This window comes from Amphiura filiformis, unplaced genomic scaffold (assembly GCF_039555335.1).
Source record: "Amphiura filiformis unplaced genomic scaffold, Afil_fr2py scaffold_40, whole genome shotgun sequence".
Lineage (NCBI taxonomy): Eukaryota > Metazoa > Echinodermata > Ophiuroidea > Amphilepidida > Amphiuridae > Amphiura > Amphiura filiformis.
This window is the reverse complement of record NW_027305504.1, coordinates 689768-708289: the sequence shown is the minus strand read 5'-3', so window position 1 is coordinate 708289 and position 18522 is coordinate 689768. Positions and strand designations below refer to the sequence as shown.

The 18522-nt window shown below is 36.6% G+C and overlaps 1 protein-coding gene across 1 annotated transcript in view; it reads left to right on the top strand.

Annotated features, from left to right (window-relative positions):
* LOC140144112 (uncharacterized) overlaps nt 1–18522 on the top strand; it is a 223134-nt gene that overhangs the window by 156484 nt on the left and 48128 nt on the right. Inside the window, exons 4-5 of the mRNA XM_072165948.1 lie at nt 6493–6594; nt 10267–10401. Of these exons, the coding sequence (XP_072022049.1) occupies nt 6493–6594; nt 10267–10401 (237 nt within the window). The remainder of the gene's footprint in view (nt 1–6492; nt 6595–10266; nt 10402–18522) is intronic.

Below are 18522 nucleotides of genomic sequence, written 5' to 3'. Positions count from 1 at the left end.
TGATTGGTCAATTACATGATATCTTCACTTTAATCACCAATCAGAATGGAGCTTTGCAAATAATTCACCTCAATTTTTTTGCGTGGTGAAAATTATTCTAACAATGTTTCTGATTGGCCCAAGTGATAATTATAAATTCTTTTTGGCCAATCGACAGGTAGTTCTCATGGGGTTAAGAGAGGCAAGAACCAACAAGATGTAGGACATGGTCCTCTCCTTTATTGACTTCCCATCCTTTCCTCCGGACACGGAGCAGGTCAAGAGGCTCCCTTTGTTTGAGAACAAATACTTGAGACAACTACTAGACATGAAATAATATCATCACAGAAATAAAATGAAATATGGTGAATATGGCCATTTTCTATTTTAGTGTAAATGGCCGTGGACTTTGTTATTATTTGAGTAACATCTCTCTGCATTTTGTGTACATCTTTTGTGTTTTTGTTTTTTTATAAATGTATGGACTACTAAGTACTATAATTATAACAATTGAAAAATTTCTTGTAAGCAAAATAATTGTGTCAATCATTGTTTCAGCTAGAGGAAGGTCTTAAATCACCATTAGATAAAACAAGATATTGGTGAGGTGCGATTTGAGTACAACTTGGTCAACATAGCATATTATATGGGGTTTAATCAAACTGTGGTTGATAAAATGTGTTTCTTTTTCTCTTCTCCTTCTCCCTTAATACAAAGAAATCATGATTGTAATTGAATTTGCTTAATTGGGTCAGAAAGAATTAAAAAACAAGCTGTATGGAATACAATGTTATTTCCTCATCGTAGTACAGCGATTGTGTCCCGGGATAGTGTACATGTGCTAGTTCTTACATTACTTACAAATGGGTACTTTCAATGAATTCTATGCATGCAAGCCTACCCAATTGAACCCTCTCCACTACGACAGAGCTTTCGACCCATAACTTCTTCACTGTGAACTCGAGGATCACTGCACATTTGCGATGCAATTTTTGAGTAAGTTTTAATGCATGCTGATGGGCAGGGGTCTTACCTTTTAAGTGCACATTGCTTACTAGCTTAGATTTTGAAAACAAGCATCTAGAGAGAATGCATTTTATTCCCGCTCACGTGAGATACAGGAGACTAGAATTTACCCAACCTTGTTAGATTTTAGTGAATGCATGGAAAATTGTGTAATACACACCTTAAATGATTCTTGTAGATTCTTGGACTTAAAAACATCCTGCTATATTTTTTGTTCAAAATTCTGCATCCTTGTGCATCTATTAGAAGGAATCAATTATATTCATGCTCATATGACATGTAGGAAGCTTGTGTATTTGCTGCACTCCTATAGAATTGAGTGAACAGACACAAAATTAGAGATCCACACCCTAATTGAATCTTGTACATTATACATGTACAATGTACATTGTATGTTATTTTGTAGAGAAATGCCTGAAAAAATGCCCCAGCAATGTTTTCATATAATTATTGTCTTCCAAATTTTGCACCATTGGCTTGCTTAAGCTTGTCAAATTTCATAAGAGGAACTGAAATAATTTTATGTCACAAACATCTCAGCAATGTGTTTGTACAAACATTGTCTTCCAAATTCTGCATCCTTGCTTTGCTGAAGTGTAAAAAAGCTTTGCGCTGAATAAGTATGGTGTCAAATTTCATGAGGAGAACCCAAATCATTTGATCTCACAAATATCATTTTACATTCACATCCTGAATCTGAATAAGAATTTAAGTCAATGACATTGATGGTAGTTCAAGAAGAAGAGAAACTAGCCAACTTAGACCCTGTTCACATTAGAAAAATGTGTACGCACTTTTCTTCCTTCGACGAAGATTAAAATTGCTTTGTTCAATGAAGCTAAAAAGGTTGTTTCGACGAAGGAATACTTCGTTCGACGAAGCTAATTTTGTAATGTGTACGCTCGCTTCGTTCGACGAAGGAAAGTGATCATGTGACAATGACCTTTGCCGGCTTTAATAATATAGCCGGGTGTTAATAGCTTCGTTCTAGCTTCGTTAATTTGCATGAAATGTGTACAGTGCAATGTCTTCATGTGATCTTCGTACAGCGTAATGTGTACGCATGCTCAATTAGTTAATTAAGATTTACTTATGAACACCCACTGAATGATCCATGGTGCCAATTCAACAATTCAGGTGCAAATAAAGACACTATTCAACAATTGCACCTGAATTGTTGAATTGGCACCATGGATCATTCAGTGGGTGTTGATGCATTTCAACATTCTCATGTTCACAACTTTCCTATACATAAAACTGTGTAGACTGTAGATTCCTATACATAGTCTCAATTCAGACATTGAATGTGCAACTGACTGGGGCACCATGTGCAAATAAGATACTTGCCATTTGAAATGGATCATGATATTGTCCCTGTGGGTGGAAAGCTTGGAAGCATGTTGTTGTCCTTTTCGTCGTGACCAAGTTCATGTATTCCCATTATGCCCAAACAATATACAACATGTGAAGTTGAACAATACCTAAAGATGCTAAATATACACAGACATTTTGGCATTGGGGAAATTGGGTCAATATTCTATACCTGTCTACAATTTTAGCTTCAAGTAAAGTTTATACAATGTATATGTAATAACATGATGTCACATATTCAATGTCTGTTGTATTTTGTATCAACTGAAAATAAATTTCAAGAAAATAAAGGTAGATATTGAAAAATTGTATAATGTATGAGTTGATATTTTAAGAAAAACATAAAAAATGTGATGATATTTGAATACATGACCTAGTTATTGGGTTCCAGGATATGTGGTTCTACATGTAAGTAGGTTTTCAGAATTAATATCTGAAACTTACTCTACAAGTATGTGCAATGTTTTTCGGTGTTCTGAAGTGGTATTTGTCATACAATATACATGTATATCACACTGCAAAGAGGTTTCCAATTTCTCAGCATGATCTCATTCTGACATCAAGATTGAAACCATGCTCATATTCACCTAAAATCCAATACCTTTTGGAAAAAGTTGAAAATGAAAATTGCAATAGCTCCCATTTGAAAAAAGATATGGCATGGGATCGGTTTACATGTAGAAATTTGATGCAATATGGGTCAGGATGTCATGTGGCAGCTATATACTGGGAAAAGTTAAGAAAAGTGTATTGAAATGGCTGCTCTCTGTAATTCTGGTCTAAATGGTAATAGAAAGGTGTTATAAGTATGTCAGTTTGTTTGAGGCAGCTATTATGATCTCATTGCAAGGTGCTTCAAGTCTCTGCATTCCTATAGTGTCATATGATGACTGCCCATGATCTGTGAAAAGCACTTCTTGTTGAGAATCAGGTCATTTGCATATCAGGCTTTTGAAAGTGACATTGATTTTGTCTGAATTCAATGGTAAATAAAGACTATGATAAATGCGCATGGTGACTTGTGTGTCTTGAATGGGTGTCTTACTTCAAAGAGTTTTTGCTTGTGTTATGTTTAGAAATTACGTATGATGCATCCCTTTGTGACTGACACTCTTGGAGAGAAATCATGAGATCTTTTTCTCTTGCAGCATTTGTTGTTCAAGCACTTTTTCACTTTTAAAACATGGCATTGATTTAGAATTAATTTAAATACTAGTAGTAGATAAAACTATATGACAAATGCACACAGGGACTTAACTTTCACTTGCATCATGTTTTATAAGTTGTGTATGATGCATCCCTTTGTGATGGATTATCATCAGAGACACACTTGCAAAGAAATCACAAGATCTTATCCTTTACTCTTCTTGAAGTGCGTACTTGCAGCCTTTGTTGTTCGAGCACTATACCATGTTTAGAAATAACATTGATGTAGAATTAATTTAAATAGTAAATAAAAATATATGACAAATATGCACAGTGACTTAACTTTCACTTGCATCATGATAAGGAATTGGGCATGATGCATCCCTTTTTGATGGACACACTTGGAGAAATCACGAGATCGCATCGTTTATTCTTTTTAAAAGTTCATATGTGCAGCCTAGTTGTTGTTCTGCTGTTTAACTTTTGAAAGTGACGTTAATTTAAATTGTAAATAAAACTATATGACGAATATGCACAGTGACTTAACTTTCACTTGCATCATGAGCTATCATGTTTAGGATTGTGTATGATGCGTCCTTTTGTGACTGACACACACAGAGGGAAAATGAGCCATCTTGTCACCTTGAAGTTTGCAGCCTTTGTTGTCGTTCAAGCACCATTTCTCAAAAGTGAATCACATATCTAGCAAAGTGTGCAATAACCAGTGAATGTTCCAAGTGACTCACGTGGATATCAAAAACTATTTCAAAGTTTGTTGCTGCATTTGTTGTTGTTCAATCAATATTTCACCTGCTTCAAGTTTTAAAAGCTCATTACAAAGGTGAATCATGCAAAAATAGAAAGTAGAATACCAGCGTAAGTTTAGCCGACTCACATGGATGTCAAAAACTTTTTCAAGTTCTGTTTGCCTGTTATATTGCAGTGGGCTCAAGTTATGTCTTTCTTGATCTGCATCTAAATCATGCTTGCTTACAAAATCTATTTGAGAATATTTGTAAGTTGTTTTTCAACTTTTGACTTATCTGCGTGTCCCTTTGCCCTGTGCCTGGTAACTCCTCCGTTCCGGTCTGCCATTTGCCCGGTATTGGGTCTGCTGGAGATACTTACCTGAGTCTTTTGGGGTCCTTCCATCTTGTTGGAGGCTGTAGTGGCTGCTATGCCTGCTTAAGTTTAACAAAAGGTGTATTTAGCTTTAGCATTAAAGATTATGAAATATACCTACCTACCTACCTACCTACCTATCTACCAGACAGCATCATGCATTTCTGTGCATGCTGCCTGTGGTAGGAAAAACTTTCATATGGCATGATCCTTGGTAGCAACTCCAACCTCATCCACAGACCCATCTGATGTCAAGTCTATCCAAGTCCCATTGAATAACGTTCTTCCAAGTTGTTCTAGGGCATCCAGGTCCCCTCTTTCCATGGTAGGGATTCCAGAAGTAGAGTGTTCTTTGGATGTGACTCTTATCCCCTCTCAGCAGGTGGCCAAACCACTGTAAGCGGCGCTTTCTGATGATAGTAGTGAGCTTCTGTTGCTTTGTCATGGATCTAATGAAGTTGTTGGTTATGTTGTGTCCATTTGATTGCAGAGAATTTTCATTTGGCATCTCATATCAAATGCATCTAATCTGGACTCATCTCTTTCAGTGAGAGTACAGCATTTAAAATCATACAGAACATGCAGAAGGGTAGAAAGAACATAGGCATTGTGGAATTTCATCTTGGTGTCTAAATTGATAGTCTTTCCACACCTCCTCCTTTCAATTCACCCAATGCTTTGCCAATCCTATGATAGAGCTCCTTAAAGGAGCATTTGATCATCAGAACAGCAAAAAGAAGTACAGAATATAATAAAGATTATTAAAAATCAAAGTGGAAACTATGCTAGCAACATCTTGAAAAAATGATCACAATGACATGCTAAGATGAAGACATCAATTTAAATATTTGCTTCATGCATACAGGTGGTTTGGAGCTTGTAAAGATGATTGGTTCCGCTGATGAAGATGATTTATGATTCTATTACCTATTTATTAACTCAAATATTAGTTTACCAAATGTAACTCATTGACAGCTAGATTAAAAACTGGGGACATAGTGAAGTGTCATTTATAGATTGGGTCCACTCAATCAAACTGTGCGTCCTTTGACATCATCAATTTAATGTTTGATATGATCAAGCCAAAGTGTCAGGTGGACAGGCAATTCAAATGACAGGCAAGCCTCAATATCTAGCGGAGATGGACGTTTGTAAAACAAATTTTTAGATATGGACAAAAGATGTATATGACATCGTTTGTAGTTTGCATTTTTTGCAGGGGAAACTATTTAATGAGAAAAAGATTTGACCCAGCCAAAGATTCTTTGCTTACTCATATCACACACCAGAGAAGATACTTTACCCTTCCCAGAATCCTTTGCAACATAATTATTACTCCCATTATTTATACAGGTTCCGTTTGTGTTCATATTGAGAATAAGACTGGTTAGACATTGGTTGATCGATAGTCAAAAAATAGGCATATTTTGCAAGATCCGAATGTGTACATTAGGTACATTTTGTTACCATTGACCCATGTTGCACTAGATAGCAGATCAGTACAGAAAATTGAAATGGAAGAAATGCATTATGGGAAGTGTAAGATATCTTCTCTGATCACATACTAATAAAGCAAGTAATTTTCAGGTGCCAAAAATGTTGTGAATTTCAAAAGTGACAAGAATTTGCAAAATTTCATGCTCACAAATATTTCTTTAAATGCACTAATTTTAAGAAAAATTTATGCTGCAAAAAATGTGAGTCCTTTACAAATTATGACATGTTATACCACTAATATACTATGTTTCATTTTGTAGCTTTTCATTTGCCATTTCTATTTGCTTTGTTTTATTGTACGTTTTGCATACTTTGAAGATTAACATTTGCCTTTTGTTCTTTTTCTTACAGACATTAAAGTTAAATACAGAAGTACGACATGACAGGCAGGGGACGCAAGAAAGGTCAGATGGGGACACCACTGGTAGCAAACAAAAGTCACAACAATCATCGGTAGGTACAATGAAGCCATAGCTCCAACATCTATACACTTGTTTTAATCACAGAATTATTAAGGAGAACTGGAACTCCCTATACTGCTACATACAATTGCGTCGTCATCTATGGGAAAAATTTAGGGGTATTCTGGTGCAGTTTGAGCAAAAAGGAATAATACCAATTTTTACCCCTTGCTTGTATCAAGATGGTGGACAAGTGCAGGTTCTCTGGTTTAATTCTGTGGTTTCACTTATTCTCTCTCATATGTACAAAAGAGAAAGATCAGCCGAAGATTTTGAACTGATTATTAGTATTTGTGCTTCTTCTACAAAGGAGAGAGTAAGAGAGTATTATAGAGGCCCTGCATGCTTTTATCGATTGGCTCCAAACAAAGGATTTGAACCGGTGTCCTTCATTGCGCAGTGCAGTCCATTCAATCAAATCTTGTCATCAACCTATTTGATCATGGTGCATTTGTTATGTGTGTGAGACGAACCATCACAGTAGATTGCAATCATGCTTTTGTTGAATGCATTTGAGTAGTCCGCCATATTTACAGTATGATATGTCATATGCACAACCTCTATAGAAACTTTGTCCAATCTCCTGGATTGATCATACCAGAGAACCAGTGATGTTATTGATTGCCAGTTCATTCACCTAAATTTGAGATCTTAGTCTTTGTGGATACTTGAGGTCTTGGTCTTGAAAGGATAGTCTCAGTCTTGATTTTGACCTTTGATGGTCAGGTCTTGGTCTCGGTCTTGAACATAGGGGTCAAGACTCCATCAGTGATGAATAGAGGGATGAGGATGAGAGTCTGCTTTCCTATGTGACATACCTGGATACCTTGCCTGAATAAATTTGATAACAAGTGTTGGCAAGACTTCAATTTTTCGTTGGTGATTTTCAAACGGGACATTTAGTATACTGTTACAATAGGTGTTTACCAGCTCTGTTAGCTACTCCAGGCTTGATAAAAATGAACCTCAAAAGTGCTAAGTGGCTAGTTAGTGACTATCTAAATGGCATAAAGTTACCTATTTAACAGTCACATGATACTCTACCTGCAAGTCTGCATTTTGAATAATGTTGTCGCTCATTTTCACCCTAATTAAATAAAAATTATGAATAATGCATAAGTCTATTTGCTCATTCATTCTGTATCCTGACATGATATTGGTGGGTCGATGACCTCATACCAAAACACTGGAAATCTTACCTTTATTGTGCTTGGAGAATTTATTTCCAGAAAGCATGGATATGAAATTTTTAATGAGAGATGAGAATATGATTTGCAAAATTTGATTTTCAATCAACATCTTCTGAAAACATCTCATTTATTTTGAAAATACTTTTATGTGTGCACAAATGTATGTCATTCTGAGCAAGTAAACTTTTTACTTAGTACTCTGCAAAAGTATGATTAAATATTTTTATTAATAATTTCTGGTTTGCACAAAACAGACATAGAAATACATACATCTAATGTATTGTTTTCCCCAAGTAGACCAAGTAAGAAAAACTTGACAAACTTGGATTTGAACCTGGGAGTGGCTGGGACCCTTGGGTATTTAGACCAGCGCTCCAACTTTGCTATCAAGGAAGCCAATAGCATCAAAGCATTTTAGTATAGGAATACATATTTTGAATTCATCATTCATAAAGTAGAAAAGCTATATAGGACAAGTAAGATAATGATACTATTCCAAGAATTTGATATTTCCTATGTGTTAATTACAATGACAATATTCAACCATTTTGGCCATCGTTGGTGCCTGTCACTGACCACTCATATTTTATCCCTTCTTTCCCCATCTTCCATTGACCTCCTTCCTCCGGTAACTTGGTTACCATCCATCCATTGATGCATCCACTACCAGCTATCTAAGCACACACGCAATCCTCACCTCAGTACCTGATGCATGAGCTGGCCAATTAAGACCGACAAAGACTTCAAGAATTAGCAATTACCCATTTTGTTTCTGGAGGCCAAAAGGATATCCTCGTAAAGCTTGCGTGAGCGCTTCTCTTTTGTGATGTTAGGCTCGCTAGTGTTAAATGGATGAGTAATAGTAGCTTATTTTGTAACTAATCACGTCGGTGTAAAGATACTGAGATACTTTTCTTTGTGATATGGTACTGGTAGGTAGGTACACATGTTCCAATGGCCTCTGGGTCACGGTGGGTTTCTTATTCTCTAGTTTTATGAAGCAAATTTGCTTGGATTATCTAATTAACTTCGCGCCAGATTTTTTTTTTTGAAAGTTCATTTTGTGAAGTTAATGGGATGAGGATGACTAGGTGGATGATAATTGGAGAAGCCACTAGATTTTTTTATATTAATTTTACAATAAGATGAAAAGAAAACAGCAACAAGATAAAAGTAACCTACTTTGTACCACTGGAAAATTTTATTTAAAAAAGTAAAGTATATAAATATATTTTAAAAATTAGACAAATGATTGTCATTTTATAAATCCTGCCCTTCTCCTGTGTGTCATTTTTGATTTAGAAATTTTTGTAATTTTGAATTTATAAGAAGATGGAGACTACTTTAACTAGGTAGTGAAATTGAATTTTTTATAAATTTGTAGCAAATCGAGGAAATTGAGAAGCAATTAATTGTAGGAAAGTGTAAAATGAAGTGCTTTAATAGCATGGTGGCAATTAGATAAGATTGCAAGATTTCATTGAGTAAATTACGCATCACTTTAAACATGTCGCGACATTCCAAGGGGATTTAAACTACACCACGTTGTCGTCATTTTCCCCGTCATCAAATCTGCTGCCAGAATACCAGGGTTGGGTTGAGTTCTAGGCCATTGACCTTGTTGGTTCGTTTGATGTAGTGGAAATGGGGAACGATTTTGTGCATGAATGGGCATGTGATTAGCATAACAGTTTTAATAGGTTTAGTTGCGAGGAAATATAAGATACCTGGGAAAAAGGACGGAAGTCTGTGAATATTAGATGACATGGAATTTTTGAGATAAGACTTTGCTGTAAAATTACCTAGAAATTGAAAGTATCTTTAGGTATTTTGGTAGTTGCTGTTTGCGAGAAAGTTGCAGAGATAATATGACAGTGATAGAGAGACGGAATTGAAATAATGTATAAATGCACTGAAAATAATTAACAATGTGATATGTTTGTCTGGGAATATATGTGATATGGCAGATTGACATATGGGAACGGAACATGGGGTGGGCTCCAGATCGGAGACAGGCAGTTTTGAACAACTACCGGGCTAGTCTATAAAATGGATGGATTTAAGGTGTCAGACAAATTAAAGGGTAGGATATGTTCTGAAAAACAAGGTATTGGTAAAAGCTTGCGTTTACTTTGAATTAGGGTTAGGGATTGGGTATTGTGTATTTCAAATGCTTAATATGTGTGTGTAGTAGCAGATGCAAGAGGCAATAATGTTTCAGGGTAGAATAAGTATTTGGGCTTGGATGTAAGGGTGATTTTCCCAAAAATATCACAATATAGCCCCTGGGACTTTTTTTGTCAACATAGGTACACAGAAGCTGTTCAAAACAGCCCTTGTAACGAAAACCAGTGATTTGTGTCCTGATGAAGGTTATGTTGGATGCAAAAAGAACAAGTACAACAAATGTAGATTTTTATTAGATGTGTTTTCTTCATGTTTTGAAATGTCCCAAACCTCTATAATTTATACAGCAAGCAGAACCAGGTACATGCAGAGTTGCTCAGAATGGGGAAGACAGGATGCCCAAAACCTTGCCAAAACATACCAGCTGCAGTGCTGAGCCAAGCTGCGAAAGGGGGATCAGTCCCACTCAAAATTCACTCCCGGTAAGAACAGCGACAGACAACGAAAGAAGTGAAGAAGATATAATCATTTGTGGATAACTAGCTCAGTTTTAGATCATCTGCCGTGTCTGTAGCAGGAGCATGTTAGCCGAACGATTAGAGCGTTTGATTCATGATTGCAAGGTTGTGGGTTCAAACCCAGTGAGTGACAAAGTGTTGTGTCCTTGCACAAGACACTTTAACTCATTTGTTCCACTCCACCCAGGTGTAAAATGGGGAGCTGTTAGGTAGTCATACCAGTGCGGTTGTTGTTGGCAGCCACATTATGTGATGTATCGTAGTGGCAGTGGAATAAATGTAAATTACTTTGAACAATTTTTTGTATTCAAAGATATATGGTCTACACATTGCCACACTTACACTGTGTAGATTCTACCTTGCCAGGGTCAATGACAACCCTATGTTTACTTTCATTTGTATCAAGTTGTGCTTTATTCCTAGGATTGGAGGCTAGGCCAAGAGAATAAACCATTCCTACACAATGGATAAATTATTGTTAAAGAAAACACTAGAGTGAAGTAGAGAAAATATAAAGAGGAAGAAAAATAAAGCATTTGGTTACGATTACCTTGGGTGTGCTCATAACAAGTGTTAGTGTGTGGTGGGAAATACTATAAGTTTAGTTTCATTTATGTATTAAAAAAAATCTTCAAGTGTAGGCCAAATTAATACAAATTAATAAAGAAATAGAAAGGAGGTTTCTGCAAGATGGCAGACAGAATTTACTGGAACTGCTACAGTTTCTAGACCGCCTTTTACTTCAATTGGGTACAATTTTGTTAGGGGGGAACCATATGTACATGATACAGAAGTTTCTAAAGATGCAATTCATGAAAACAATATATTTTCAAAAATAATGCAAAAGCAAAAACAACCATAATTCAAAACAAGTGCATTTTTAAGAGTTTTTAAAATTGTTGAAGATGAGGCCCTCCTGACATGTTGTGGTACAACAATGTAGACTATTTCATGTTTTGGTAGCAGGAATATGAAACATGCATAAAAATACCCAGATATATTACAAATTTATGTTCAGTTTATGTTTGACAGAGTAAAAGTTTTGCCATTTTAAAATAATATAAAATGAGGTAAGCAGGAAATAAGAAACAGGCTGGGACAAATTTTATCTTACTTGGTCAAGTTCAGACTAGATTTCAAATATGAAAATGTCTTATTCTGTTTAAAATTCGCACTTTGCAAATATTAAAATTTGGCGGTGATTTTTGATAAAATAGTAACATTTGAATCCATTTAGTAAGCTGTAAGAGTAACAAATATATAATGACAAAAGAAAAGCAGCAATTGCTTTAAAGGTTAGGATTAGGTTAAAGCCTATGGATAAAAGTTTTTTGTCATATTCATAGCATCAGTGTAAAAACAAGACTTGTGTAGCATTCATTCAATCGTCTGTCTGGTTGTTGAAATTTAACGTCTGGTACGAGATATTTGAGGAGGGGGCAATGCATCGAGGTTAAAAGGGGAGTGGGTAAGCCAGTGGGGGAGGCAGGTAGAGTTCATGTTCAAGTCTTCTTCCTTCAGGGTCTTTAATGTTTTCCAATGGTTGAAATGTATGTTAACATTTTGCAATGACAAAGTATCAAGTTTAACTTTACACTCCTCTGTTGTTCAGTGTTTTGGGTGGGTTTTTTTGAGGAGGTGCAATATGTGTTGCCATACTGCCCTGCTGAAGGGGAAGCACCCCAATCTATTGGCTTTTGTTAGACTTGTTAGGAGACTGTGAACTGTGAGAGTTAACTGTGAAAATCATTTCTAGGAAACCCAACTCATTGTAAATGGTGTGAAATACCTTGGCAATGCCAGGATATTCTTATTCCATAGATTATGTAACTATCCTATTGGGATGATAAAAATGTTGATGGTGATGCAATTGAAGAGCAAAATCAATCCAATAAAGACTTTCCTGTTAGACAAGACAACTTGTTCAATTTCAGAATTTGTAAGAAATAGCAGATTCAAGGTAAAATAGCACATTTAGATGTAAATTAGCGATTTTGTACAGCCCAAGATGATTCTATGGGGAACCTGACAATTTGTAAAGTGTTAAAGTTTAATGAATAGCTCCAGTGCAATGTGCTAAATACAACACTCCGGCATGTAATCTAGTTATTCAATTTGTTGTATAAAGTTCAACTGAATTGGTAAATCAACCTGCCCCAGGGTACACATGTAGAGAGAGAGAACAAGCTATGTGTTCGCTATAGTTCACGCCCTGACTTTTGTATCCAAAGTTAACTACATCATGACTTTGATGGGCTATTCCAGTTGAAATCCATAGACCCCCTATGGAAGACATGACCTTAATCTTCTCCTCATGGAGTATGAATTTCAAATGGGGTTACCTGAATAGGTGCTTCCATTTGAAATCTGCACCCCCTGTGTAAGATATTAAGGTCATGTCTTCTATAGGGGGTGTATGGGTTTCAACTGGAATAGCCTGATGTAGTGTCAATCCACATACCCTATTTTATGATTCAACTGCTTCATGTTATAATGCCAATGAACTGAAATGACAGAAACCATTGATCAAGAAAGCCTTGCTGGGTTACATTTAAAGGTGACCTGATTGACAGCATCAACTCCCTCTTTCCCTCATAATCAAGATGAGATCGTCTAAAAAAGCTATTTGCTTTCAAGTTCCCATATCCAAACCGTTGGAGCAATGTCACTCAAAGATTTGGCAAAAGGCCTCAATGTAAGGTAAAATGCAAACCTTAACCCTAACCCGACTGAAACTCACTATGAAAACCACTGCCCATGCATGCATTCCACGTGATGCCATGACGCAATCAGTCTAAGGCCTAAATACCCACAGAATCATTGGCCACAGAAGCAAAACCCCCGTGGCTGCATGTCGGTGATCTTATGTGAGGGGTCTGAGGTTCGAATCCTGGAGTTCCAAGTGACTTCTTTGTTGTTCTTCTCTCTTTCCCTTCCGATAACAAAAAAAAACATGGATTGGGTTAGGGTTAGCATGAAAGTTTTTTTATTAACTTTCCCATTGCCCTTGTTAGGGCCAGTTGTTGTGGTTCACAACTTTCTCATTGCCCCAGATTGGGCCAGTTATTGTGGGTCACAACTTGCCTGCCAGCATTTTAACTTGCTTTAAAATTACTTGTGGCATGGGAGACTTTTATAATTATTTCATCAATACATACATGTATGTGTAGCCATAATACCAGTTTTATCAATTAACATGCATTTGAGGTGATCATTTCATCAATATGGGTTATAGATTACTACAGTTATTACACAGTGGCTAAACATTGACTGTCTATCCTGTGTGCGATGATAGACATGACATTGCACAGCTCATTGACTAGAGCATTTACACAGGGTGGCTAATGTGTCATCTATCCAGTGCTAATCGATGATGCTTAGCCACATGCATGTTAGGTGTGTTAGAAAGCATGAAGTGATGAGACTTTGAATAATGTACTTGTCAACTGGAACCTGTGTACCCCTAGATAGCCGGGCAGTTAACAACATTTGGACATAGAGTTGACACAAATGTTGTCCCCGCTGGGCCGGACATGTGCAGGGCCTTGTTCATGAAGTTGACCAAGTCCAGAGAGCTGGGATTTTGAGTGGTGACTTGAGCTTGAGCTAGAGCTATAGGTGAATCCAACGAGCCAAGTGATGGTCAGAATTCATTCGGCCATTACTGGGTCCCCCCTGCATCAAACTGGTGCTGTGACTGCCCAATTGGGTGAATTAAAGCCGCTTAATAATCGATGTTATATTGTATTGTGTTGTATTGTAAACTTTCATCATTCTTTGGTCTTCGTGTAACATGGGTGATGGAATGCAGTCTTAGGTGGGATATACCCAGACGGGACCCAGCTATGGCTGCCATTGAGGTGTCGGAATGCATGAAATTGGATTCGTCTATAGGCTGAGGTTTGCAACAATTGCCCTGCTAATGGGGTTGGGACTTGGCTGGGGTTTTACACACAAATATTACCCTGTCGATAAGTGACTTGGACAGATAGTTTAACATTAAAAAATATATCTCATATCCGCTGACAAGTGTGCATGTGGTCCAATTCAGCAAAATTCAGTTTTAGGTGTTTATAAAAACAAAATCAAACTTCTCTAAACTTGATTTTAATAGATCCATTCTTTTGGGAGCAAAGATTTCTGATCAGTATTAGTCATTTTTGAGCCAAATCGGATGTAGGGTGTAGAGGAACAATGTTACAAAATGTCTTTGTATTTTATTGTTTTATGAGGGAAATGATGACTGAAAAGTGCTCATGAATATTAATTTTCCCCTGAAAATAAAAATGTTACCAATATTTCAGAATGCTGATCTAATTTGGTATAGGCCCTATTACCTTCCAAACCTACTTTCTGCTTTTCACAATGTTCTTCCAGTTTCAACCTATACAAGCTTACAGGTACATTGATTTCTTTTCTTTACATGCTCAGTTCTCTTAGAAAATTTGAGCCTATACATATCTCAGAAACATCATTTTTTTGCAAACTGTAGTACTGTCAATGTAGTTATGTAAATAAGTAAAAATAAATTGAATATTATTATAGGCCCACATCAAACTCATTTACTTCATTTGCATTGCATAAATTATAGGCGACAAATACATTCTAGACAACCAGCTCAGCTGAAAGGTGAACAAACACATTCTCAATTTTGACGAGTTTTCATTTGTTATTCCACATCCCCAACATGCCCAAATGTTATTTCCCCTAGGACACAGCTTGCCAAAATGTTCCACATACATTCATTGTTGCATTCATATTTTGTGGTGCATGAAAATTTAATTTTGGAAATTCAAACAATACTGTTCCTCATTCCCACACATTGGGATAGTCTCCATACACAGTCTGGCAAGCATGTGAAATGTGATTTTTTTAAGGAAGTTGTTCAATCAACTTGTTTAATGTGTATGCTCATTCCTCACAGTCGGATTGTTCAAGATTCAAAGTCGGAGAGCAATTAATTATGATTTTAAATTATGGAAATGATAAGTGTAAGACCATTGTACCTATATCTTGTCAATTGCCATTTATCGGGTTTATCAGAGCAGGGAGAGGCGCCATGATCATGTATACGACTTCCATCATACTGCTTCTTCCAAATCAGTTCATAGGAGCCTGTAATTCTGGACAAGTTAGCTTCTTTCGACTTATTTGGCCACATTTTTTGATTATATAAGTCATCCGTAATACTTATATCTTTGAGCAATCAATGGATACACTTTACGTTGGATTTTAAACAGGGAAACATGCATAATTATTTACAAACGGTGCTAATTACGTTATTCAGATTTTATGAAAACAAAAGTACCTATATCAAAAAAAGGTACAACAGAATGGTGTAAGAGATAAACTATTTATCACTTGCACCTATGCTGCAAATTGCATGAGTAAATCATGCAAGAATTGGCTTTTAAAATAACACACAGGTAAGGCCAATGACTGCGAGTGAGATAAATGAAGCTGAACATTCAGTACATGCACCTTGTATCAGACTTAAAAGGGGGTGTGGCTTTCAAGTGATGCTGATCAATGAGCTATTCTACTTGAAATTGGCCGAACCCCTGTGGACGATTTAGGAATAGTTTTTGACAGAGGGGGTATGTTTTTCTAATGGAATTGGTTATTTTGAAACTCATACTCTCACTGTGTGTAGCTTTACTTTTATCTTCCACAACTGGAGTGAGTATTTCAAATGCCAGTTGTCTATTCTATTTCAAACCCATACTCCCTCTGTGGATGTGGATTCCAGATTAAATATTCTAATTCTTGTGCCATTTTCTTAAAATCTGATACGGAAACGCCATATGTGATGGAACAATGATGTAGTTGTTTGTTCATAAATAGTTCTGACTAAGTTTAGCTGAATAATTTAGCTGAATTTGGTCTCAGTCGCTGAGCGATGAACAACAGATTTTCAACCAATCAATGTTCCAAGCAGCAAAAAACATAGAACCTCGATAGTAAAAAGCAATCGCCAGTCGATCAGTGAATTTGAAGAAGAAACTTAAATATTAAGCTTATCAATGTTGTAAGCACCACCTAAACATCAGAAGTGAGTGACCAAGTCAAGCACTATATATCACATGTTGAGATAGCACAGTGAACCAAATAGGAGTAGATCTTCCCTACAGTAATGTATATTGACTTGTTCACATCACTTGTTACAGCGTGTCTCACATTGCCTTAGGTTATGATGTAGGAAAAGCAATGGAATTGAGAGAGAAAGTGTCTTGCTGATGGAGGATACCTAAAGAATATGGTTCTGGTAATAGATATTTGTCTTATGCTATTAAGGGAAAAACAACAGTAAAAGATGAGCTTGCACAAGCTGTTGGGTTTTACAGTGACCAATAAGTAAAACAATTTTCATTTAGCAAGTACCGCAATTGTTACACCCCTCTAACACACACTATTTCTACGGTTAATGAATTTGCCAATAGCATTTCTCTGCTCCCTGCTAAAATCAAAGCCAGCGATGATTAAGCTTGTATGTATGTTAGTAGGCTAAAGCTGCAGCAATTTGGCCACTTGCAAACTAACGATAGTTACAACACCTATTTAATTGACATGAAGTATGGACCCTGTAATGGGCATTGATAGGCTTGAGTCATGGATCAAGCGGAAGCTTCAAAGACAACAATTTTGCACTTGAGGATGACTTGATATTACAGTTGGAGTGAGGTGTTGCTTACTTGTTGTTTATAAGATGCTTGTTTTGAGATGGTATGAGATGTGTGATTCAGAGGCAAAGAGGAATGAGGTTAGTTCAAATGGATGTTGACATCTCAAAGATACAGAGGCATTCTGTACAAACAAGAAATGTCTTTAAAAAAGACAAAGTTCACGGATCAGGTAAAACTGCTCAAATGAGCACAACTAGGTCAATTTAATAATAAGAACTCATACCATTTTCATAAAATAGCTATAGATCAAGAAATACTTTCTGGAAGTGTCTATTTGTCTATCATAATGCCTTCTGCCAGTGTATGTGTGTTGAGAATGGTTTCCGATTTTGACTCATCTGCATCTGTTCGCTACTGCGTAAACACCTGGTAGAGGTTATCCCACACAGAATTTAGCGCATCAAGGAGTCAGAGGACTAATTCTTGCTACTCGGTCATTGGTCATTGGTCCTTGAAGTTTTGTAATGTTGGGGCGCATCGGCGGAGGTGGTCAGGTAAAACATTCCAGGTGGGTAAAGTTCTTGGGTAGAGTGATCGATCTAAGGTAGCAGTTCTTGTTTGCAGAAACATGGGTGTAGATGAAATTCCCTTGTGCACACCGAGTTTCTTGTCTCCAGGATAAGAAACTACCAAATATCAAGATAGTCTGAGATACATCTCTTTTCACACAAACTCTGGTTACTGTCTTGATCAATTTTATATGTGCAATGGCGAGCCCACTTAAATATTGAAAAACAGAAACAAACATGCTCATTTGGTCAGATTCAATATGGCAAATGGACATCTTAAACTTGGCCAAATATGGCAAGTGCGCCTGGTTTAGCAGCGATGGATCTGTCCCTTCAATATCCTCCCTAAGTTACTGTGATGTATTCCCCTTTTATTTGACATGTTCATACAAGTTTAAGTACCCAAGTTTTGAATCATAGAACTTATACTGTGATCATGACTAAAGCTTGACTAACAAAACCAAATTTCAAGACATTACAGAACACAAACTTGTCAGAAGTCAAGAATAAGGCTTCAAAGAGGCCTGTCAAGCTTATGTTCTATTCTATGCTTGTATATATGTAAAACAGTGAGCCTTGCTGTTGAATTTTAATAGTGAAACTTTTACATCCAATATGAATCACAGAATGTGATGTAATGGTTGAAAATAACTAGTGATGATATGATGTAGCGTGCTCTTGTAAAATCTGAGTGACTTGGCAGGCAGGTAAAGCACTCATTGTACTAACTGACTCGTACATGTCAATGACTTTGACGGAAAGTGGATTCAATAATTTGAAGTTTATCAACACATTGAACTAAAAGCTGCTCCAGAAATTGTGTTTGCATGGCCTAATTATTTGATGTTCAATCACCTAATATTTCCAAGGGTACCAGTGCATTTTCACCTGGG